Consider the following 25,334-nt stretch of genomic DNA (forward strand, 5'->3'; position numbering starts at 1 on the left):
TTTCAGTGCACTTCACGCACGGACAGACGAAAGGGGTTAACTTTTCACAGGTAAGCTATTTATTTTGAGGAAAAACAGTGTTTATTCGTATCGCATGTATGTGACACTCGCGCTTGCTCGCACTGCTACTTCGCTGGTGCTGTTAGGTACTAAGAAATTATGTTTGACTGCTCTATTTATGTATTTTCTACACAATGTGCTTGTGCTATACAGGTTCCCTCACAGTTGCCCAGCCGTGCCGAAGAAGTGGGTGCAGAAGATGCATCGCAAAAAGTGGGCCCCATCTAAATCTTCGGTGCTCTGCAGCAGACATTTTGAGGAGGCCTGTTTCGATCGTACAGGGCAAACTGCGCGACTCAAGAGAGATGCTGTGCCTACAAAGTTTGGCTTTTCACAGCACCTCCTGAAAGTAAACACAATAGTAACACATTAGAATTTGCTTGGGAACCTGTGTAATGTGCAGCAGTTCTGAATGTGGTAGTTGATCCAACAAGCTTAGTACAAGTCTTCAGAAGTGAAACATCAGTCAACATACATGACACAACAAAACTTATGCGACAAAATTTATGGTACAAAATAATTTACATTCCCTGCTAGGCTTTCTGTCATCATCTTTAAGGCTCATGACAATGCAAGAAATAGCGTGCAAACAAAATTCTGTTATATTGAGGTTCCACAACTTCTCAGTTTTAGCTGGTGGTGATCACAACAGCTCTGAATTTGTGCACTGTGCTCTGGGTGCAAAGTCATGGAGACTTGTAAGACTTTCTTTTTTTCTTTTTTTTGCGAACTCACATTGCACTTGCTGGACTGAACTGACACTACTACTTTTTGCTTTTATGGTTCTTCGCAATGTAATTTTACATTCACTACCTAGAAATGCAGAGTCATGTCCCTGATTTGATTATTCAAGACAGTCCTAGTATAAGGTCAGGGTCCTGTGGCGTAATATTCGAGCTTCTAGGAACCAATACATATACTAGCTCGTTAGATATTTCTCATGAAATGCAAAAATAAATAAATAAATAATAATGAAGGAAAAATAATAATTTCTAGGTTTTCACTGCAGTGCCCACTGACCTCCATCATGACCTCAGTTCCTGGCATGTGCAAGAAATGTGGAAATAAATGCTGAATTTAACAAATGTTGTCATTTATCCCACATGAACAACAGCTTCTAAAAATAATTAATTAATTTTTCCATCACAGAGGGTACAGCCAAGAAAACCACCTCCAACAAGACATAGCATAGAGGTAGAGCAGGACGTCAACCATGAGATTTCACAGCCAGGACCATCGTGGGCTGCAGGTCCAGGGGTCTTGTCACCTCAGCCAGTCCGATCCTCACATAACCTTGCTGCTGACCACACATACACAGTGCAAGACAGTCCACGGACCTTAAAAAGGAAGATAGACATCACAGTTGAAGCACTGGACAACGTGAAGAAGAAGTTGCAACGCTCAGAAGAAAATGCCCGAAGACTGAAGAAAAAGGTACTCACTGCGGACAGTGTTATAGAAGATCTCGAGAAGAAATCTCTCGTATCAAGTCAATGCACTGACATGCTTCGTGGCACCTTGTCTGATGTGCAGCTAGATTTAGTACAGCGCACCCTACAGAACAAAGCTGGAAAAGTAAGCAGAGAGCAGTATCCACAGTCACTGCGTAGCTTTGCGCTCACTCTCCAGTTTTATTCAACAAAGGCATACGAGTACGTCAGGAAGACATTTAACCTTTCGCTTCCACACCAGGCGACACTTAGGTCGTGGTACAGCTCTATACACGGCGAACCAGGTTTCACACAGGAAGCCTTTGATGCACTCAAGGTTCTAGGTCCACATCTCTGAGACACAACGTTTTCCCTACCCTCTACGAGCACATGTTCGAGTGCTCTCCAGAAGAAAACCACGTCATTCGCCTCATAAAGCTTATAGCTAACTGCTATGGCAAGATTCGACTTCACCCTCTTGCAAAGGAGCACACAGAAAACGTGAATGACAGACCACGACTACGAAAGAAGCTCTCAAGAATCATAGTGGTATTCAACAATGAATGACAATGACTAATGGCCGTAGAAGTCGAGTGTTGTAATATTAATTGATAAATTCTACATGTCATGTTCGCAGTGATGTTACTGTGCAATTTTATCCAATTTTACTGGGTATCACTTTAAACAAGCCGTTTGTGAGGTAGGGTGGAAGTAAACTGCGGCGTTAACCTCGCAAGTGCAATCACTCTTGCAGCACTTGTTACGTCATGCGCTCTTCGTGTACAGCGCTTCGAATTTCTGTAACGAACTGCGCCAACAGCTGAACAACTGCAACACACTCGTAGAACACAATACGAATGCCAGTGGATTATGGAAAAGGCCAAACGAGAACCATATACAGCGCCTAACGAACCACACAATAACAAACGAAAACCACACACAAACGAAACTACCTAACAATAACAAACAGTGCAAACCCTTTCTAAGCAAAAGGAATTAAATTTATAAGTTGTCATTGACCAAATTCCTCTATTTTTATGCTTCCCGTGCACGTAACTAACGACACCATATTCGGAGTACAGGAGGCGGAGAAGAAAAAGAACGTAATTACTATGAAAACTACAGACACACCGCCGAAGCACGGTAGGAATACACCAGCACACTGATTCCTAAGAAAGATGCGTGCTAATCAACAATGAGGAGCGTTTAAAGAGTAACAAATGCTCCAAATCGAATCGCTTCCCATTGTTTCCTATGGGAGAAGCCGGCGCCATTGGGCCCTCCAACATGGCGGCCGGTTGCCGCACCTCTCTCCCTCGAGCCCCTCTCCTATGCGCGATCCAGCCTTTATACATAGAGATCAGTGGGTATTTCGTTCACGAAGCACGCCGGCACCTTTCTTTCTTTTTGCACACGCATTCTGCGATAAAGCGTAAAATATGAAAATAAGAAGAAATGCGTGCTCACGTTGAAAAACAGTGGCGGGCGGACCGACCGCAGAACCGCGAGCCGGGGTTACCGTGATCACATAGGCCTGTTGCACGACGTTTGGGGGCGCTCCGAACCATGTCCTTCAGCGCCACATATGGGCGAAAGCGCGCAACGCGGTCGCGTACCCGCGCAAACCGATCAGTTTCGGAATCATGTCCCAGCTGTATTGCGGGATGCTGGAAATAAAATTCCTGAGTAAATTCCTTAAGGACTCGAACTTACGGAAAGGAGATGCGCTAATTAAGCACATCTACGAATTAGAAGAAGAAATTGACGGCGACGTGACGCTAATCAAGGCGAAATGCATCTCGCAAGTGAAAAACAGCGCCGGCTAGAACGTGTCTTTGAACGTGAATACCATTTCCTCAAATCATTTGCATAAAAGTGTGCGTGACCGGTAAAAAACCCTTTAGTAAGTCGTAATTCCGTATTCCGTTAGAATGCAGCGCACCTCTCTACGTACTGGACGTGCATTCACGCGCATATGGAAACGCTTCCGGCGCTTGGGACTTTCGACTCGGTCCACAGCATGGGCATTCCCAGGCTTTTTTCCATGTCAAAACGTGCAACCTCTCACCCCTTTTCCTGGAAATGGGGGTTGCGGACTATGCGGGTGTTCAGAGGTTCATATTATGACATCAGAGAATAATCATGAGCCACAATTTTCACAAGTTACCTTGACACCCCCCTTGTCCACCTCTCCCCATAATTCCTGAATCGTTACACAGGAACACAAATACCGTGTTGAACTATACGTGTCTGTTCCTTACCACGTAATGACTTATAGGTCTCACCAGCCCCTCGTACAGTGCGTCCAGCCAGTTGCACCCGTAAAGCTGGTACAACTGAAAAATGCAAGCATGCTGCACCTGTTTGCCGCTACGTGAACGAAAGTGACAACAGTTGGTGCACCAGCAAACCACAGCAATGGGAAAAACCAACTGGAAAACCCAAGAGGGATATGCTGCTGTTACTCACGCTTCTCGCCTGCCTTTCTCGTATGATTTGCCGGGGAAACGGTGCAACTTTACTGCAGGAATCCGACCCCTCGTGTTTTTCAAGCTGTTAGAACAGTTTACAATACAACAGTATTGTGTACCCGACTTTCTTTTCTTTGGCAGAGGTGCCATCGCAGTACGGCGGAACGGCGCGAAATACGACAGACAGGATCCACTAGCTTTTTCGTTGCAGTCACAGAATATTATAATTATTAGTTTGTTCCTGGACGGTTAAGCAACCCGGCGGCATATCTGTATTTGTAGACTATGCTCGTGTCTTGTATATAGGGAGTAAATAAGATAATTTCCATCAGTGTAGTTCAGCTGAACTGTGTTCATAACCTTTCATGTACTTTATATTGAACAGGTTTCATGCCAATTAATGTTTGAACCGAGATTGGGATTTACCACTTAACTCTGTTTTGCTTAAAGGAGTACTTGTAACTGATTCATTATCATGTCACCAACTAACATTTGTAAAGAAAGACTTGAGCGTTGACTTCAAATATTCGCAACCCTTGATCTCGGTCCGAGTGCCTATATCTTTGTAGCAGATTTTTGCCTGCTCACAAAGTTCCGTTGCTCCGACTTTCCTCAGAAGGCATTCAAGAAAAGAATGTGAAACTCTATCGAATGCTTGTTTGAAGTCAACTTGGAGGACGCCAGTCGGGCTACCCGCTGCCTGTTCCACCTCACATACGGACCGCATCAGGTGCAGATTCCTCTGAATACTACGTTTCTCAGTTATTCCGTAACTTTGATGTGATCCTATTATTTTCCATAGAACGCTATCTAGCCGCCTGGCCAGTATCTTTGCGAGTATTTTGTAGTCCGTGCATGTCAAACTTATTGGTCTGAAATCGCTGATATTAGAAACTTCTTTTTTCTCCTTCCTCTTTTTTGGGATTAACACAGTCGTACTATTCCTCATAGTTGGCGTTAACAAGCGTCTTTGCCAGATATCATCATACACTTCAACTAGCACATTACTGAGGTCGTCCTTGAACATTTTATAAAATCCGGACCCTAAACCGTCACATCCAGGAGATGTGTTGCACCTCAATTTTTTGATAGCATTCCTTATCTCTACTGCGGTCACTAGTCTCATAGCAGACTCTAGTTCTTCCGCTGCTAGCGTCTTTAGATGCTTTAAGCAATATGATTCAATTGGTGATATGTTTTCCTCTTGCGCGAAAAGTTCCTTATAATAATTCTCAAAACTTGTTACAATTTCTTGTTCGAGATGGGTTACGGAACCATCCAGCTGAATCGAGTCTATGTGGTTTTGGTTTACTCTTTCGAGTTCGAGTCCGAGAAAAAGCCTTGTTGGCTCTTCGTCCCTTTGAACCATGTCAGAACGACTTCGTATTATTGCACCTCTAAGTTTGCATTCAAGACCGCGCATCATCTGCATTTTAACGTCTTCTATCTCACTTTGAAATGAGCCTGGATTTCTCTCCTCCTCTTTTATTAGAGTTTGGATTGTGGCCATCAAGGCATTTTTCTTTTGACGTTTCTCCCATGCCATCACCTGGCATCTTTCTATTGCCAGCACCTTTATTTCAGCTTTGAAAAGTTCCCATTCCTTAGCAGTTACCCTTTTCGCACTTAACTGCCCAATTAAACCTTTAACTTTCTGCGCAAACACATCATCTCTTAGTTTTGTCTCGTTTAGTTTCCACATGCCCGCGCGTTCGCGTTTGTTCCGCTCACCTGCTTTTTGCTTGAGACGGAAAGACACCATGCCATGATCCGAAAACCAGACAGGTGTTATCTCATAACCATCGACTTGCTCAGCTCGTTCCGCTGAAATATGCACCCTATCTAATCTAGCATGGGAAGAGCCCTGCCAGTGAGTAAACTGGAAAGATTCCCCCGTGCTCGGTGCTACAACATCTTGCAGGTCGAATTCCCGGACCATTTGTTTTAACATATCAACACTACCGTTTTTCTTGTATTCTCGGTATGTACGTTCCTCTCGCTTCATCACACAATTAAAATCCCCGCCTACAATGAGCGTGCATGGAACAGCTAAAAACGCCCTGAGGTTTGCAAAGAAGGTTTTTCTTGCAGTACATTCATTTGGGGCGTAGATTGATAAGACTCTAATTAACTCTTTCCTAAAAATAATATCCACGACAACAAAGCGCCCACACTGGTCAATCTCACAGTTAATTACCTGAAGCGCAGCCTTCTTGCGTACCATGATCGCTGTCCCGGAACTATAAGGCGGACCCGTTGCATGTCTGACCCAAAAACAATCCTCAAAGTTCCTTACAGAGTCCTTTTCTTCTTGATAGCTGGATATTTTAGTCTCTTGCACACAAATTATGTCTATGTTGTTCATAAACACCAACTGTTTAAGCCACTGTTTCCGCTTAAAGCACAGTAAGCTGTTTACATTGAGTGTTGCCACCTTTATGTTTCGCTGGAAGGGCATGTTTAAAAATGGGAAGAAGTTCCTTGGGCTGGTCTGTTTCTGTTGTTGGTCGGTAAGCGTGGCGCAGGAGTGTACCTTTTTCTTCGATGTCGGACTTCCTTCCATTTGTTTTTCCACTGATCTCTTGGCAATTTCCTGTGACCTCGAAGGTCCCCGCGGGGACGCGTGCATGGGTCCCCGCGCACGCGACGCGTCGCTGTGCGCGCATTCACTGCCAACGTCCGATTCACTGTTTACTTCCAGAATCGTGTTCAGGAACATCCGTCTTCCCTTGCCCGTCGCAGTGTATCCCAGCCTCTTTTCCCCGTAGGTGCAAACCTTGATCCACATGAATCATAGCCCCAGCAGTTGCCTTTGCGGGTTCCTTCCCTGATGTTGCCGCTGGTTCATCTGTTCTCGTCGCGGCCGAATTCTCACCAGTCTGCTGCGCGTCCGATACTCCTTCCTCTTGCATCCTCTCAGTTGATTGTACCTCTGGCTGTTCTCTTTCTGAAGAATTTACCGCCTCTTTTCCTTCCGAATTCATTCCCTGTCAGAGCGTGATCAGAGTTGCCTATGGTCGTTTTACTTTCCTCTAGAGCACCGTCATCGCATTCCATATCGTCTTTTTCATGCAGTGTACCGCTCCGTGTCCGAAAGAGCGGCGTTCCCTACACCACGGGGTAGTGCAGTTTTTCCTGACGTGTCCGACTCTTCGGCATCGCAAGCAGAGTGGTGGCCTTCCTTCCACTGCGGCTAGCACCTGACTGCACCATAATTTGTAAAATATGCGGCAGATTGTCAACGGTCATGCCTTGATTTAATGACAGTATCACCTTCCTTGTCGTCGTGTCAACACCAGCAAAAAAACTCCCCTTCCATTTTTCTCTCAATATCTGTTTTGTCGTTCCAAACGCATGCAGAGCTTTTTTTACAGCATCGTCTGGAACGTGTGTCGGGAGCCAATGTAGCAGCATTTCCACTTCAGTCTTATTCGGATCAATTGTTAAGCATTTTTTCCCTTTTACGCTCAGTGTTCCTTTTTCCAATATTTTCGCTTTTGCGAGCCCTGAATGAAGCCACAATGCCCACACGTGATTCAGCTGATACGCCCCGAAGGCCGACACGTCTTCCTTTTTAACAATAGCCTTAATCGCCTCTTCGAAATCAGCAACACGATATGGCCTACCTCTTGGGTCAGCGTGTAGAAACACAGTGTTGTAAGAGATACTTCCTCTTGGCAGCGTCGGCAAAACAAGCCTGTATTTCGTCACATTCTCTCCTTGCTGGTCAATAGTATCCCGGCTAGGCCTAGCCGTGCTCGCTGCTCCACCGGAGCTCATTTCACCGCATCCGTACTTCACGAAAGCCGGAAGCGAAGTGGCTAGACCAACGAGCCGACGAATGCCTGCATTCTCTAACTATTACACAAACCGACCGTTACTCGCTGAGAAAATATTTCGCCGCAGCGGTGTGTAACCGGCACTTTAGAAAGTACATCAGACAACCCTACACTAAGTTGAGGGCTCGTCCGCGATTTGAACCCGGGACCTCTCACACCCGAAGCGAGAATCATACTCCTAGACCAACGAGCTTTTTTCTTCTTTTTTTTTTAATCATCATTTATTTAAAAGGACCACATTGTACACACACTTTTTTTTTTCGCTCCCTGGAGCGAGGAAGATGCGGGCGTGAGACCCCTTGTTAAAAGCAAGCTTGTGTGCGACAGAAGCTGCTCGTAGAGCTCCTATACTGTGCGCTGCCTCGTTCCATGATTATTCAGTCATTTCTGGTTCTGCTGCAGTTCCTACCACCGCGGATATGGAGCTTTCCTCAACCTCTCCTTTAGCTTCAGCCAAGGTCGTCCTGCGTCTAGATCTCTTGCTTCTATCACGCTGATTGTGGTGATCAGTGCACTTACGAACACATTCCATGGAGACCTGATATCCACCACACAATTATAGAATTCCATCCTATGTCTCCAAATCGCATATAGCCCGAGAAGCACAATAATGTCCATCGCCACCTCGCATTTGTCGCTGCTAAACCTGAGGAACCTGAGGTCATTCCATTCCAGTTGTGTGTCTGATCCGACGAAGGTTGTTAACGCCGCCCAGAACTGAATAGCTTTCCGGCATCCCATAAAGACATGCGGAAGGGTTTCATCCTCTTGATAGCAGCTGTCACACCGGAGTGACCACGGGACGAAGAATCCTTTGCTTTTCCGCCACACTTTGACGGGCAATGTTTCCGTATGAAATGACCAAAAGAAATCTTTGGCCGATGTTGACACCGGGAAGCTTCTAACTCTGCACAGAACATCTGCTTCTTTCCCCAATCGAACGCTTCTGTAACGGGGAAGCGGCAGCAACAGACTGATAGTGTCCCAATACAGTTTCTTCTTTTTTACTGATGATAGATATTCCCAAGAATATCTTTCAGTGAAGAATCGGATAGCTTGGGCTATATCTCTATAAAACCGCAGGGCTGCTGACGGCTTCAGGACACGAGCTGTGGTCACTATCCATTCCAACAGATAGGCAGCTCCGATGTTTTGTATCGCTCCCCTGAGTACCTCGTTCTTCTGGTCTCGGAAGTAAATGAACTTATGCACCAATAACTTCACAGCAACGTTGACTAGCCCGAGACCGCCTTGGGATAGGGGATGAAAGAGATTCTCCCTTCGCATTTTCTCCATTTGCGAATTCCATATAAACGTCGCAAAAGTTCGGTGTACTTTGTGCGTGGTTGCTGTATCGCACGGACCAACCTGTGCATGGTAGAGTACCACTGGGTATAGCGCCGTGTTACAAACGAAACTGCGGTTGAAAGCCGATATTCTTCTGCCATTCCAATGACGCAGCTGTGTTTGGAGACCTCTGATCCTGGCCTGCCAATCTTCTTTGAGTACAGCCATTGTTGTAAATCGGATACCGAGGTATCTTCCCACCGCAGTCGACCAGGTTGCGCCCACGAAATCTCTCGGTGCGCTGTCCCATTGTCCTAACCATGAACCAAACGTTTTTTTCAGATTGAGGGCAGCTCCCGACGCAGCGCAGAAATTCTTGATGTGTTCCACTGCCCTCGCAATCTGGCTTTTGGAAGTACATATGACGGCCACATCATCCGCATACGCCATAAGTTTTATTTCCATCTCCTGCAACCGCAGACCTTGAATCATTTCGTCATTTATAATCTTTCTGCACAGCGGCTCAAGATACAAGGCGAATAGTACAGGAGATAACGGGCACCCCTGTCTGACTGATCGCTGTAGTGGGATGCTCTTCGTTTTCTCACCGTTGATGAGAAGGTTCATAGCTAGTTCCTTGTAGCAGATTTCCACCCAGTTTTGTACGTAATCCCCGACCTCGCACCACCGAAGCAATGCAAACAGGAAATCATGTCGTACACGATCAAATGCTCTGCTTAGGTCTGCTTGTAAAACTGCTGAAGCGGGACCCGTTGTGCTAGCAACCTCACAAATTGTTCTCATCATATGGAGGTTTGTTGCGATCGGTCGTCCCTTGATGCCATACGTCTGGTGTTCGCCAATGATGTCACGAAGTACATACGCGAGACGCTCAGCCAAGATTTTTGCCAAGATTTTATAGTCCGTTGTTAGTAGGCTAATTGGCCTGTAGTCGCTCACTTCAGGAATTTGCTCGTGTTGTGTCTTCTTTGGAATAAGTACTACCAAAGCGCGTCTCATGGAAGGTGGAAGAAGTTTCCTACTGTGTATATCGGCAAACACGTCCACTATAACAGGAGCGAGGTCCTCGCAGAATGTAATGTAGAAACCGGAGCCTATGCCGTCGATGCCGGGCGCTTTGTTTTTCTTGAGCTTTTTGATAGCTCCTTCCACTTCCGACTTTGTTATGGGAGCATTAATTATATCCCTTTTCTCCTCGCTGATTTTGGAGAGCATGGCACTATACTGACCAAAGTTTTCTCTTACCGAACACTGTTCTTCAAACAGGTTTTGATACGTATTCAGGAATTCTTCTTCGATCCGAGAGGCGTCTTCAATAACTTCTGACCCTTTCCTTATCCTTCTTATATAATTGTTATTAGCCCGTTTCTTCTCCAACGTTCTAAATACTTTAGCTGGCCTCTCCTCACTTTCTAACGTCGTTATTCTGATCATTGCACCTCGGTAGTGCTCTAACTTCAACTTGAAGATACTCTTTTTGCATTGTCGTATATCCTCAATGAACATACCGGGGTTTCGTTCATCCTCAACCACCAGCATCTTTAAGGTGTCTACCATCGCCTTTTCTTCTGCTCTTCTTTCAGCTGCTCTTAGCTGACTGTACCGGACAGCAATTCTTTTAACGTCCGCCTTAAATAACTCCCAGCGACAGGCGTCCACGCTTTCTTCTATCACTTCTTTTATTTTCTCTTTAATCTCCGCGATGAAACTTTCGTCCTCCAGTATGCTTTCGTTGAATTTCCATGGAAGATCACTACTTTTTCGTGTTACCCTGTTTTGCAGTCTAGTTAGTTCCGCGGTAACCAACCCATGGTCAGACATGAAGAGTGGCGTGACGTTGTATCTCGCGTCTGCCGTATCTGTCTCATCAGAAACATAGATTCTGTCGAGCCTCGCGTGACTGGTGCCCTGCCAGTGTGTGTATTTCGTCTTGCATTCAGGAGCAACATACATAAAATCAATAAGATTGTTTTCCTCGATGATTTTCTTCAGTTCACTTGTGCTACCATCGTTAATCGCACCTTTCCCAGTCTTATCTGACACTGTCAACACACAGTTAAAGTCGCCACACAGGAAAACTTTTGCAGGGGTATCCAAGAAATCCTTGAGATTGCGGAAGAATTGCTTTCGCTCGGAGGCGTCATTCGGGGCGTAGATCGAAATAAATCTAATCATATCATCGTTCACCAAGCAGTCCACCGCACTGACCCTCCCACCTTCGTCGTGTCCTATATCGGGGATGACTCGCAGCCACTCATTCCTGCGCACAAGGATTGCCGTTCCCGCACTCCCGCTGCTAGCACGTGAATGGAATACTTGAAAACTCTGTTTGAAAAACTGGATGAGATAATCCTCTTCCTCCACTGACGTGATCTTGGTTTCTTGGATGCATATTATATCAATTTTCTGTTTAATCAGTAAGTCCAGTAGCCACTGTTTTCGTTTCCTGGAGATTAAGCTTACAACGTTTAAAGTTGCTACTATTAACTTATCCGTCATTGTTGTTTTGCTGTATCTGAGCTTTCCCACGATCCCTTGGGTCGTATGGTATATTTGGTTTCACATGTTTTTTGAACTTCCCACCTGTCCTCTTCCGTGAGGCCCATGACTCCACTGGAGTTAAGGTGCTCTTCCAATCTTCTACGGTTTCCTCTTGTAATGCCTGATCACTTCTTATTTCTTCATTTTTTTCACTGTCCACCTCGATATGTTCTCCCTCACAACTCTGTTCGCTGAAGCTAGTAGAATGAACGTCCCGAAGATCTTCTTCATGCGTTGTTACTTGCGCTTCAAGGAGCTCTCCGTCATCGTCGACTTTACTGCTCGTCGCACCGGTTACTGCATCACCCTCTTTATCCGCCTCTTGTTTGTCTTGTTGAATTTCTTCCATATCGGCCTCGTCCATGAGGTTCTCATCAGCTTCTTCACGCACCTCCTTCGTTACAGACGCATAGGAGCGTACACAGCTTTCATCATCATGTCCATATCGTCGACATTTACTACATCTCGGAGCCCTGCATTGTCTCCTGACATGACCCAGCTCCCTGCACCGCAGGCATAGGGGGAGTCTTCCAGGTATTGACACAAGAACCGATTTCCCACACAACCTCATCTGGTGAGGGATGATGTCCACCGTCACGCCTTCTTTGAGTTTCATTTTAAGTACCCTTGTTGTCGATTCAACGTCATGAAAGTAGTCGTCAGTCCATTTTTCTCGACTAACAATTATTTCCTGTCCGAACACCTCAAACGCCTTCCTTACACTGTCATCGGGTACATGATAAGGCAACCAGTGCAGCTTCGCTACGATTTCCTGTTGACAACAGTCGATAATCAAGCAGCGCTTTCCCTTCACAATGCATTCTTTTGCATTAAGTAGCTTCTGTTTTGTTTCCTCGTGGTGCGTCGTTAAAAGCCAGATATGGTTCAACTGATAAACACCAAACGCCGCGATTTCCGTACCTTTGATCAGTTCTTTCAGCGGAGGTTTGAAGTCTTCCTTGCAGTAGGGTCGTCCGGTGATGTCACCATGCAGCACAACAGTATTTTTTCCAACTTTTCCAGCAGGCAAACTCGGCAGAAAAATTCTGTACTCCTGGCGTTCCGTTGTCTTCGTATTCACACCGTTTTCCCGGCTAAGCCTAGCCGTTGTTGTCACTCCATCGGAGCTCATGTTACCTGCGACCGTTCCGTACGAAACCGGAAGCAAGAATGCTCCTAGACCAACGAGCCCACGAATGCCTGTATTCTCTAACTATTACACAAACCGATCGTTATTCGCAGAGAAAATATTTACCGCGGCGGTGTGTAACCCACACTTTAGGAAGCACATCGGGCAACCCTACACCAAATTGAGGACTCGTCCGGGATTTGAACCCGGGACCTCTCGCACCCAAAACGAAAATCACACCCCTAGACCAACGAACCGACGAACGCCTGTATTCTCTAACTATTACACAAACCGATCGTTATTCGCAGAGAAAATATTTACCGCGGCGGTGTGTAACCCACATTTTAGGAAGCACATCGGGCAACCCTACGCAAAATTGAGGGCTCGTCCGGGATTTGAACCCGGGACCTCTCGCACCCTAAGCGAGAATCATGCCCCTAGACCAACGAGCCGACGAATGCCTGTATTCTCTAACTATTACACAAACCGATCGTTATTCGCAGAGAAAATATTTACCGCGGCGGTGTGTAACCCACACTTTAGGAAGCACATCGGGCAACCCTACGCAAAATTGAGGGCTCGTCCGGGATTTGAGCCCGGGACCTCTCGCACCCTAAGCGAGAACACATACCCCTAGACCAACGAGCATTTTTTTTTCTTTCCTTTATGTAATCTTTTAATAAAAGCACAATTCACCGTTCATTATGCACAGACAATGGAAGACATGACGGGATGAAGATACATTGCAGGAAAATTTGACAGGTGGAGCATAGCTTCTACTCCTTTACATTAAAAGGTGAGCTTGTGGTGTTGGCGATGAAAAACCTGGCCCGGGCCCGCATCCTGCGCCCAAACGTGGCAGCGGTGGTGCACGTGGCTAGCCCACGAAGTCGGACCCATTCAGACTCTTCATGCAGTCATTCTTTTCCAATCAAGCTGGAGAGCCACAGCAGACCTATCTTTACGTAATACCAGGTCGGCCTGATGTTTGGCTGGTTTTCCGTCTCAGCGGTCAGGGCACGCCACAGAGCTTTCATCGCCAAAACCAGTGCAATTTCTTTTAACTGGGCGCCCTTGTTAGAGTCTGTTACAAGGAACTTAAGGTTTTCACAGGATACATTCAAGTCAATCTCTAACGTGGTCCTCAAGCCATGCCAGAACAACACTGCAGCTCTACAAGTAACAAAAACATGTTCCAGTGTTTCTGGCTCACCACAAGTACAACAGTTCATGTGTACGACCGCAAAGTTCTTGTTAGCACTTCAGGTCTGTACAGGGAGTACCTCAGTGTGTAGCTTTGTGAAAAAAAAACTTTCCACTCCGGCGGGATGGGTAGCTTACGCACCCTTACGAGAACATTACTTTCTGTCTGTAACGGAAAACGGTTGCGGTAGAGTGGAAGGGGGAAGGTTTTCGCTACGGTATCCCAGTATAGTCTTTTCCTTGACACAGTACTCAAATAATCCCAGGAGAATTGCTCCTCAAAAAAAACCAGCGCACTTTTAACTTCTTTGAGGAACGCGAAGCTTCCTGTGTTAGATTCGGGGACGCCAGTCGGAACAACCCATTGGTCTAGCACTTGAGCCCCGTGTATCTGCATTGCACTTCGGAGTAGGGGAACCGACTGACAACGAAAGTACATAAAGCGGTGCACCAGAAGCTTAATTTCTAGGTTGATGACGCCTAGGCCCCCTGCTTTGAGAGGAAGGAAAATATTTGAGCGTCTCATCCGCTGAAACCTCGAGTTCCACAGAAAAACAGCTATAACCCTGTGGTACTTCGCAATAACCTCCTTTGAACATTGCACCGCTTGGGCCTTATACCAGGCTGCCACCCCTAGACCAACAAGCCGACGAATGTCTGCATTCTCTAACTATTACACAAACCGATCGTTATTCGCAGAGAAAATATTTACCGCGGCGGTGTGTAACCCACACTTTAGGAAGCAGATCAGGCAACGCTACGCAAAATTGAGGGCTCGTCCGGGATTTGAACCCGGGACCTCTCGCACCCTAAGCGAGAATCATGCCCCTAGACCAACGAGCCGACGAATGCCTGTATTCTCTAACTATTACACAAACCGATCGTTATTCGCAGAGAAAATATTTACCGCGGCGGTGTGTAACCCACACTTTAGGAAGCACATCAGGCAACGCTACGCAAAATTGCGGGCTCGTCCGGGATTTGAACCCGGGACCTCTCGCACCCTAAGCGAGAATCATACCCCTAGACCAACGAGCCGACGAATGCCCGTATTCTCTAACTATTACACAAACCGATCGTTATTCGCAGAGAAAATATTTACCGCGGCGGTGTGTAACCCACACTTTAGGAAGCACATCAGGCAACGCTACGCAAAATTGAGGGCTCATCCGGGATTTGAACCCGGGACTTCTCACACCCTAAGCGAGAATCATACCCCAAGACCAACGAGCCGACGAATGCCTGTATTCTCTAACTATTACACAAACCGATCGTTATTCGCAGAGAAAATATTTACCGCGGCGGTGTGTAACCCACACTTTAGGAAGCACATCAGGCAACGCTACGCAAAATTGAGGGCTCGTCCGGGATTTGAACCCGGCACCTCTCGCACCCTAAGCGAGAATCATACCCCTAGACCAACGAGCATTCTTTTTCTTTCCTTTATGTAATCTTTTAATAAAAGCACAATTCACCGTTCATTATGCACAGACAATGGAAGACATGACGGGATGAAGATACATTGCAGGAAAATTTGATAGGTGGAGCATAGCTTCTACTCCTTTACATTAAAAGGTGAGCTTGTGGTGTTGGCGATGAAAAACCTGGCCCGGGCCCGCATCCTGCGCCCAAACCTGGCAGCGGTGGTGCACGTGGCTAGCCCACGAAGTCGGACCCATTCAGACTCCTCATGCAGTCATTCTTTTCCAATCAAGCTGGAGACCCACAACAGACCTATCTTTACGTAATACCAGGTCGGCCTGATGTTTGGCTCGTTTTCCGTCTCAGTGGCCAGGGCACGCCACAGAGCTTTCATCGCCAAAACCAGTACAATTTCTTTTAACTGGGCGCCCTTGTTAGAGTCTGTTACAAGGAACTTAAGGTTTTCACAGGATACATTCAAGTCAATCTCTAACGTGGTCCTCAAGTCATGCCAGAACAACACTGCAGCTCTGCAAGTAACAAAAACATGTTCCAGTGTTTCTGGCTCACCACAAGTACAATAGTTCATGTGTACGACCGTAAAGTTCTTGTTAGCACTTCAGGTCTGTACAGGGAGTACCTCAGTGTGTAGCTTTGTGAAAAAAAACTTTCCACTCCGGCGGGATGGGTAGCTTACGAGTAGTATATTATCAGCTCAACTGGCCCACAACTCACACAGTGGCCTGGACGCCATTAATGAGCAATTAGAACAATTTCGGACCCCCCACAGTAATTAGGATCATTCAGTGAGTCATTACACTAATTGGGGAGCATCTAAGACGTGTCCAGACCACTGTGTGAGTTGTGGGCCAGTTGAGCTGCTAAAAAAATAAAAAACATGGCAGAAAATAAAATAAATAGATAGAAATAGAGTGGAGAGAAACAATTTATACGAAAATCAACGATGTCACGGCGAAGAAACCGCTCCGGGGTGACCAGCGGCAGCGATGTTGGTAGTTGGCACCCAGCAGTTGCAGAGATCGACGACAGGTGGCCACTTAGTTGCAAGGCATCACACCAGGTGGCGCCACCATCATAGATCTATGCGAGAAAGACAGAACAAGATACTAGCGGCAGGTAGAAAATGTCAACACTGCTGAACAAGTCTAGGCATGCAAGAGAACAGGTCTAACCGCTACTGCTAAACAGCACGGAGAAAACAGTACACATCGGGGAAAAGGCTTAGGGGGAGCGATTGGTTAGGCCTAACCACAGCGCCTCAACACTATACACCTAACACAAGGTGGGAACCGCTAAACGTGCGTCAACACGGAGAAAAGGCTTAACACAGGAGAGCGCAGTCAAACATCGGCAAATCACTCGGTGGTCACCGCTAAACACGGGGGCACAGCAAACATGCGAGAAAAGGAGCGTGGTAAAACAACGCGGCAAATCACTCACCTTTTCCCCCGCGGCGACTGCTCATCAGCCAGGCAGAAACTGAGTGGGCGCGGGGACGGCGGATCAACCGAGCACACGTCTGCTCTCCGCGACAGCCAGCCAGAAACTGAGCGAGCGCGGGGACTGCGGAGCAACCGAGCACACGTCTGCTCTCCGCGACAGCCAGCGAGCAACTGTCTGAGGCTCCGCGCGCGCTCTTAGCGCCCTCTGCGGCGACCACCTGCGAGAGGCTAAGAGAGAAGAGCATTCCTGCGCCCCCTGCTGGCCGTTCTCATTGGTCGTGACGTCATCCTATTGTCTCAGGGCTACACTGTTTTTTTCCACAAATGCTCCTTTGGACAAGGTCAATCTACAATGAAGTCATGGCATGACGTCATCATGCACCTGTGTGGCTCAATTACGCGTACGCTCTAGACAGAGGACCTATTTTATTGAATCACTATCCCAAGATTATTTCCTTTATTCTTCTATAACGATTGCATAGGAAACTATTGCAGAAGAGCACCATGCATGAAAACTAATCGTAGGAATTCCAAAGTATTACTAAATGAGACTTGCAAAAGAACAAAATATCCTAACACGTAACTCCATCAACGGCTAATAAGAGGACTAGGCACTCAACAAATCAACACAGAGTACGGGTAACAAGGAGCGCAGAAGGATGCGTCTACTCCGTCCGACAGCCAGGCATGGAACTGAGTCGTAAGGCTTTTTCTCCTCTATAAAGTCATGCATCTGTCCCTCTTGCGGTTGATTTCTGATCTAATTTAATCGCGAAATTATTAAGAATAGCACTATTCCCATTCAGGGCAGCGCTATCGACATCGTCAAGACAAGAATGTTCCTTGTCAAAAAAAGAAAAAATACGAAGCGTCAACAAAAGAAAGCATGCATGTCGGGACATGTCACGACACGTCAGGACAAATCGCACGACTGTTGGGCAACAGAGGAAAACAAACACTTGAACAGAGTGAAAAAGACACTCACCATCATTTTTCACGTTCACAGCATTCCCTCATTGTAAATCCGCTCGTCACAAAATCCACCTGCATCGTCGAACACCATTCACCAGTGACGAACCACACATCCGTACCCCATCAGAGGCAGACAGAACCCCACCTAAGCTACGCTCTTCCACTGACGCACAACACAATTGCCAGGAGCAGAATTAGCGCGTCCGCACCCGTCAGTGTCCAAGAGAGAAGTGAATCCTTGCGCTCCCTGCAGGCCGTTCCCATTGGTCGTGACGTGACCCTATTGTCTCACGGCTACACTGTTTTTTCCACTAATGCTCCTCTAGACAAGGTCATCCTGAAACAATAGTCTCGCGGTATGACGTCATCATGCAGGTGCGTGGCTTAAGGACGCCTACGCTCTAGACAGGGGACCTGTTATTTCTTGAATCACTATCCCAAGATTATTTCCTTTTTTCTACTATAATGATTGCATAGGGAACCGTTGCAGAAAAACACAATACATGAGAGGAGATTGTAGGAATTAAGCATTTCATTCCCAAAGTCTTACTGTACAGGAAAAAACAAAATAATGGTTCAGCAAGACATGTCCATCCCATCCAAGAGCCAGGCTGCTAACTGAATAATGACGCTTTGTTCCTCCTGAATAAAGTCACACACCTGTCCCCCTCGCGGTTGCTCTCTGAACTAAATGAATCGCAAAATTATTAAGAATAGCACTATTCCATTCAGGGCAGCACTATCGACATCGTCAAGAATGTTCCTTGTCAAAAAGAAAAAAAAAACTACATGTAGAAGGAAAGCATGTCAGAACAGGCCCAGGCATGTCAGCGCATGTTTGTCAGACAACAAGGGGAAAAAGCGAAAAGAAACACTTGAACAAAGAAGAAAACCAGCATCAAACTATTTCTAAGCACACGCAATCCTCTTATTCAAAAACAGTGTTCATCATAAATCCGTCCAGGACAATACACACCATTTTTCTATTGATACACTTTTTTCCAGTAACGGTCAATGCATTGCTACAGACTGCATGACGTCATCACATCCTGTTTGAAGAAGACAAAGTCTCCTATTATTTATTGAATCGCAAGATTATTTCCTTTGTCCTACTCTTAATGATATTGTCACGAAGCGAAATGGGTCGGCGAGTCGTCGAATAAACAGCGAACGGTTTATTAGACTACTTGGTCGCAAAACACAAGAGTGATAGCTCTCTGAACACAACTGAGTCCAAAGAATGAATGCTCCAGCTTGGAGCGCACAAGCATTTAAGCGTCGCGCCGAAAAGTCTAGAAACAGCACGCGCGGTTGACAGAGAGCAGGCGATGTGTCTGGAAGCTTCTTGCTTCTTCTTCAGCATGCGCCGGGATGAGATGTACCGTTTCGTGCCTGCCCTGGAAGTTTCGCGATGATGATTCGTGGCATTGCCCCCTCCGTAGACGGGGCATCGTCTCGATGCCGTTTCTTCTCCTTCTTTTTTTTTTTTTCATCTTGTTTCCTTCCAGCCAGTCTTCAGCGCTACCTGCTGTAGTACGGCTTGAGTTGAACGACGTGAACTATTTCAGTCCTCGGGGGTCGTCGAGAGGGAACGCTGCCCTCAGGTACCACTTCGTAATCCAGATCTCTAATGCGTCGAAGTACTTTGTAGGGACCGAAGTACCGCTTCAGTAGCTTCTCGCTCAGGCCTCGACGTCGAATCGGCGTCCAAACCCATACCAAGTCGCCTGGACTGAAGCGTACGTCTCGTCTGCGCAAATTGTATCTTCTTTCATCGACGCGTTGTTGTTGACCAATCCGTAGTCTGGCCAGCTGGCGGGCTCCTTCTGCTCGCTGTGTGAAGTCCAGAGCGTCGTTTTCCACATCACTGGGTTCGTGGGGCAGCATCGCGTCCAGCATAGTCGATGCGTCATGGCCGTGTGCAAGGCAGAACGGTGTGAATCCCGTTGTTTCCTGGACAGCCGTGTTATAGGCGAACGTGACGTAAGGCAGTATTTCGTCCCATGTCTTGTGCTCGACGTCGACGTACATCGAAATCATGTCGGCAAGGGTTTTGTTTAGGCGTTCGGTGAGCCCGTTCGTCTGCGGATGGTACGCCGTTGTCCTCCGGTGAGCGGTGTGGCTGAGTCGAAGGATTTCTTGTGTTAGCCTGCTTGTAAATGCCGTTCCCCTATCGGTGATTAAGGCAGTCAGAGCTCCGTGCCGTAGTACGATGTTCTCGATGAAGAACTTCGCCACTTCTGTTGCTGTGCCCTGTGGAAGTGCCTTAGTCTCAGCATAGCGTGTCAGGTAGTCGGTGGCGGCGATTACAAGGTAAATATAAATGGTAGCGAAGGCGGGAAAAAATACGAAATCTGTGTTAGCAACCCTGCGCCCTTCATGAGGCACATGCGAGCGAGGTTGTTGAGGGGCAAACTACGAAGGTAAACAAAAATAATTTAATCGGAGGCGCGAATAATGTGTATAGTAATGCATTATGCATGTTTTTAATATAGCAATTCGCGCGGTCTGCCAGTAATACGTAAGATTATAGACAGAGCAGAGTACGCTTCCGGTTCCTGTTACTCTCCATGTTGTTAACTACGAGTTTGCTGTACGTTGACTGCGCACTTTGTGAGCATTTGTGACTGTTCATAGTCGTTTTCTTCTTCATCGTTGTCTTTTCAATTTCAAACCACCAAGTCCAACATGGGACATTCCTCGGAAGAATGCCACATTTCAGGACAGTAGCCAGATATTGCTTTATTTGAGTGCCAAGAAGTCAAGAATGTGGACAGTACTGACTTTGGAGCAGTCCGTTCCTCTTCCTGCCTTTGCGACGTTTGTGGGTGCGTGTTAGGAAGCCTTCAAAGCCAACGTCAAGACATTCCTCACCTCCCAAGGGGTCAGGTCCAAGCTCTGTGAAGCACACACACACACACACTTGTGCCCAAGACATTGAGTTTGTGTTCTTCATCAGTGTATGATGATCTATTTTCTTTTTTCGAGAGCGGAATGAGGAAGTACGAAGTAATACGTTACGTCAGAAGGCACTACAGCAGGCAGCGAGACTAAGTTCGTAATCTCTGCACGTTGTTGTGATGTAACCAGAAGTTTTCTTTCCATGCAAAAGGATTTGCATGGTTCTGTTGTATATCCAGTGCTTTCAGTTGTAACCTAGATTACACATGATCTCTTGTAATTCTTTCATTCCTGTGTAGCATACGATTTGTCAAAGTGCACTTTTGCACATAGCTCCTTGCTGTGTTATCTGTATTTTGACAGCTATGCAGGGTTCAGTAGTCTGTGCCTATCATTTATATGTTTAGTGTATGTACATCTGTGTACATAGATACCTAGCATACATTTTCTATTTTGAATCTACAGCAGTTTGCCTATCCTTTGATCCTTAGAACGTAATTTTATATTTTGAATCCTGCGCTGAGTTCAGTAGTTGTGTGCACAAACGCCAGTATGTAGGCGCAGTTTTGTGCAGGGCTAAGCACCTTGTGCAGCTTGAAAATCTACACCACATGGCAAAATGTGCACAAAATAGCAGAAGCACAGAACATTGTCGATGCTTTGACATGCTTTAATACAAAAATGCTATTGTAATCAAAGTAGAAGTAGTCATCAGCAGGGTGTGTACACACTGAACAAGGTTGTCATTGCTGGAAGCTGATTTTATTGTGGCTGTTTTGCAAGATAAAGTATCACAGACTTCTAAACTGAGCTAATGGACTTGTGCCTTCTTATTCCCCCATAGCATTCGTTACAATGCCAAAAACTGTGGGCAGACATAGCACAACACATATGCAAATATCATATAATGTGATCTTCAAGTGCAAATATGTTCACTTCCACCTTCTTTGTACCAGAGATATGTGGAAAGTTCCAGATGTGCATGAGGACAGCTATAGCAGCATGCATGGGACACTAAGGTCTTGGGCCCCACCTGTGCTTGCTGGAATTTGTACATTATCCTTTCGTGCTTATTCAGTACATGGACTGCACTACTGGTTATTTTGCACATAATTCTGTCCTGGGTATTTATGATGAAAGATGGAAGTCACTGAAAAGTCAGTGTGTTCCAGCCTCAGAACATCAATTGTCTCGTGGGTATTTATGCTGTTTACAACGGCATGGCGAATTTACCTGTGATAAAAGAAAGAAAGCCCCCACCTGGTCTCCTGTGTTCTTTGTTGCACGCATGTCGCTAGTGTTGATTCTTCTCTGTTTACAAATTGTTTATGAGTTTTTGCTTTTGAATTTCAACAGCGATTGTGATATTCCACGGCTCGACATCGCCATGGAAGGAACGCGCAGCCCGAGCGCCCGGCCCGCGCTATACGTAATGGTGACGTACCAGGTGACGTCATTATGAAGGAATTTGTAGTTTGCCCCGCAACGGATGGATGGCACTGACGGTCTTTATGGCCGCCCTTGAAGACGTGGTGGCCAATGCAAGCTTCGCTACCATTTATATTTACCTTGGCGATTATCCAACGATTTCCGGAAGACGAACGTGGGAAGGGCCCGAGTAGATCCATCCCAATCTGCTCGAACGGCGCCGACGGCGGTGCGATTTGCTGAAGGTACCCAGAATGTCGTACCGGCGGCGTTTTTCGTCGTTGGCATTCCCAGCACGTCCTTACGTAGTGGTGTACGGTCTTGGCCAGTTTTGGCCAGTAGTACTTTTCCCTTATACGGGCCAGTGTCCGGCTGTATCCCAAATGACCTGATGACGGTTCGTCGTGGCAGGATTCAAGAATTTCGATGCGCATGTCCCCAGGCACAACGAGAAGCCACGTAGCGCCTTGTGGTGCGTGGTTTTCTTTGTAGAGAACACCATTACGTAGGGAAAAACTTGGGAGTGATCTTCTGAAGATGGGAGGAACATTGTCGGCGCGGCCCTGCAGATAGCCGACGAGTGTCTTCAATTCGGGGTCGTTATACTGCTTGGTAGACATGGTAGTCGCGCTCAGGGTGTCGAAGCGAAACGTTTTTCGTTCCGGTTTTCGTTCCGGTTCTATCATAAACGGTCCGGTACCGGTTCTGCTCCGGAGCAAAAAAATAACGGTTCATACCGGTTTTGAACCGGTTCCGCTTCTGGTGGGCATATTCATTCCCAGAAAAAAAAATCAATGTTGCAAAATGTAAACCCGTCTATTCCGCACACATGGTATTTAATATTAATAGGCAGCTGTGAAATTGGTAGCTCCTGGCTCCTCTAGGTGTCTGTCTGTTCAAATAGGCTTTCCCCTTTCTTGAAGCCCATGATACAGACGGACCTGTTTGTCGTGATGTCATACGTAAAGTACTTTCTTGCTGGATTGGTGCGATCGCGTCCCATCCGAATGTCTGTTGCTGCTTCCTAGCCAACAAGCACCACCGCACGAGTACGACGCAAATCGAGGAACACCTTCACTTACAAACGTGCTTGACTGCTCCGTTTTCTTTTCTTCGTGTCCTGTCCACAAAAGAGGCGCCACTTCGTACGCGCTTGCCCTCGCGGATACGTAAATGTATTCAACTTCGCTGTTCTCAAACAACGGACGCGTTGCGCGACATTACCGATAGAGAAGCCGTTACGCAGCCCCCTTGGGTCGTGTTTAGTTCAGGAGGGTTTGGGCGGATGAAATTAAAACGAACACTACGGCACATTGCTAGAGAGTCACAACCGGTCACATGTACCTGTAGGTCTATGTGCGCGAACGATAAAACGTTACCAAGGGGTCATAGTATACCGACATACATTCCACCGCAACCGTAACCCTCGTAAAGTGTCCGTGACATGACTTCAGAACACACGGTGTCAGTTTCATTCGCTCATTCGTAGTCCAAACCGGCGAAGCTTTTTCTTGGACCGAAAACCGTTAAATAAATTTTTCGGTTTCCCTCCTGAGCGAAAAAAACGTATACGGTTTCGATTCTGTTCCGGTTCGCACCAAAATAGCGGTTTTTTTCGGTTTTCGGTTCTGGTTTTCGGTTCGCTCCGACACCCTGGTCGCGCTCATTAGACCGAGGAAGGCGTCGTCGTCCTCGAGGCTGTTGTCCTGTCGCTGGAGTGGTGCTCGGGACAGGCAGTCGGCGTCGTTGTGTTTTCTTCGTGACTTGTAAGTGACGGTTACGTTATACTCCTGTAATCGGAGGCTCCATCTCGCTAGGCGTCCTGAGGGGCCCCTTAAACCAGCCAGCCAGCACAGAGAATGGTGGTCTGTTACCACCTTGAACGGCCGTCCGTACAGGTAGGGGCGCAACTTTGTGATGGCCCATATGAGTGCAAGGCACTCTTTTTCGGTCGTCGAATAGTTCTTTCTGCCTTGGTTAGCGTTCTGCTTGCGTAAGCGATGACACGTTCGACGCCGTCGTGCAGTTGAACGAGCACGGCCCCTAGACCATCGTTGCTTGCGTCGGTGTGTATTTCTGTTTCGGCGTTTGGATCGAAGTGGGCAAGCACGGGTGCAGTCTGTAGACGCGTCTTCAATTCATCAAACGCCTGTTGCTGGTCTTCATTCCAGATAAACGTGGATCCGTCCTTCGTGAGGGCATTTAGGGGTGACGCAATTCTTGAAAAGTTCGGAATGAACCGTCGGTAGTAGGCGCAAAGGCCAAGAAAGCTTCGAACGTCTTTCACGTTAGAAGGAACACGGTAATTTGCGATGACCGCCGTCTTCTCGGGGTCGGGGCGTACGCCGTCGCTGCTCACGAGATGGCCGAGAAATCTGAGTTCCTCGTAGCCGAATCGACACTTCTGAGGCTTCAACGTCAGCCCTGCAGGTCTGATAGCCTCGAGGATTTGCTTTAGCCGTTCAACATGTTCTTCGAATGTTCTTGCGAAGACGACAACATCGTCGAGGTACACCAGGCAGGTTTGCCACTTCAACCCGGCGAGAACTGTATCCATAACACGCTGGAACGTCGCTGGTGCTGTGGAAAGGCCGAAAGGCATAACCTTGAATTCGTAAAGTCCATCCGGAGTGACGAAGGCAGTCTTCTCACGGTCCCGTTCGTCGACTTCAATTTGCCAGTACCCCGTCTTGAGGTCCATTGAAGAGAAAAATTTTGCGTTTTGAAGGCGATCGAGCGTGTCGTCGATGCGCGGTAACGGGTAGACGTCCTTCTTCGTTATCTCATTGAGTTTCCGGTAGTCGACGCAGAACCTGAGTGTTCCGTCCTTCTTCTTCACTAGTACCACCGGCGATGCCCACGGACTGGTCGACGGCTGGATAATGTCATCTCTTAGCATCTCTTCTACTTGCGTTCGGATCGTTTCTCGCTCTTTGCAGGAGACCCGGTACGGCATGCGGTGAATTGGACGGGCCTTTTCGTCGACGAAAACGGTGCAGTGCTTCGCAATGGGCGTTTGTCTTACTTTCGACGATGCAGCGAAGCAGTCACTGAAATCGTTGAGCATCTGGAGAAGGGTTTGCTTTTGAGTTGTATTGAGTTGAGGGTTTACGTCAAAATGTTCGGCCTCGTGTTCCGTGGTGACCGCGATGCGAGCAGTGTCCATC

At 46.9% G+C, this 25,334-nt stretch overlaps 2 protein-coding genes and 4 non-coding genes across 6 annotated transcripts; 1 reads left to right on the plus strand and 5 right to left on the minus strand.

Annotated features, from left to right (window-relative positions):
- Positions 1-259: 259 nt before the first annotated feature.
- On the plus strand, positions 260-1,848 carry LOC135378651 (THAP domain-containing protein 2-like). The gene is made up of 2 exons (XM_064611742.1): positions 260-409; positions 1,210-1,848. The coding sequence occupies exons 1-2, from the start codon at positions 260-262 to the stop codon at positions 1,846-1,848; spliced, it is 789 nt and encodes a 262-aa protein (XP_064467812.1).
- Positions 1,849-11,596: 9,748 nt separating this feature from the next.
- LOC135378674 (uncharacterized) lies at positions 11,597-12,781 on the minus strand. The gene has a single exon (XM_064611752.1). It carries the CDS (start codon positions 12,779-12,781, stop codon positions 11,597-11,599), a length of 1,185 nt encoding a protein of 394 aa, XP_064467822.1.
- Positions 12,782-13,158: 377 nt separating this feature from the next.
- Trnap-agg (transfer RNA proline (anticodon AGG)) lies at positions 13,159-13,230 on the minus strand. Its single transcript has one exon. It is a non-coding gene; the product is annotated as a tRNA-Pro (tRNA).
- Positions 13,231-14,752: 1,522 nt separating this feature from the next.
- On the minus strand, positions 14,753-14,824 carry Trnap-agg (transfer RNA proline (anticodon AGG)). Its single transcript has one exon. It is a non-coding gene; the product is annotated as a tRNA-Pro (tRNA).
- A 123-nt stretch (positions 14,825-14,947) lies between these two features.
- On the minus strand, positions 14,948-15,019 carry Trnap-agg (transfer RNA proline (anticodon AGG)). Its single transcript has one exon. It is a non-coding gene; the product is annotated as a tRNA-Pro (tRNA).
- Positions 15,020-15,333: 314 nt separating this feature from the next.
- Positions 15,334-15,409, minus strand: Trnap-agg (transfer RNA proline (anticodon AGG)). Its single transcript has one exon. It is a non-coding gene; the product is annotated as a tRNA-Pro (tRNA).
- Between the last annotated feature and the right edge of the window lie 9,925 nt (positions 15,410-25,334).

Source organism: Ornithodoros turicata, chromosome 1 (genome assembly GCF_037126465.1).
Source record: "Ornithodoros turicata isolate Travis chromosome 1, ASM3712646v1, whole genome shotgun sequence".
NCBI lineage: Eukaryota > Metazoa > Arthropoda > Arachnida > Ixodida > Argasidae > Ornithodoros > Ornithodoros turicata.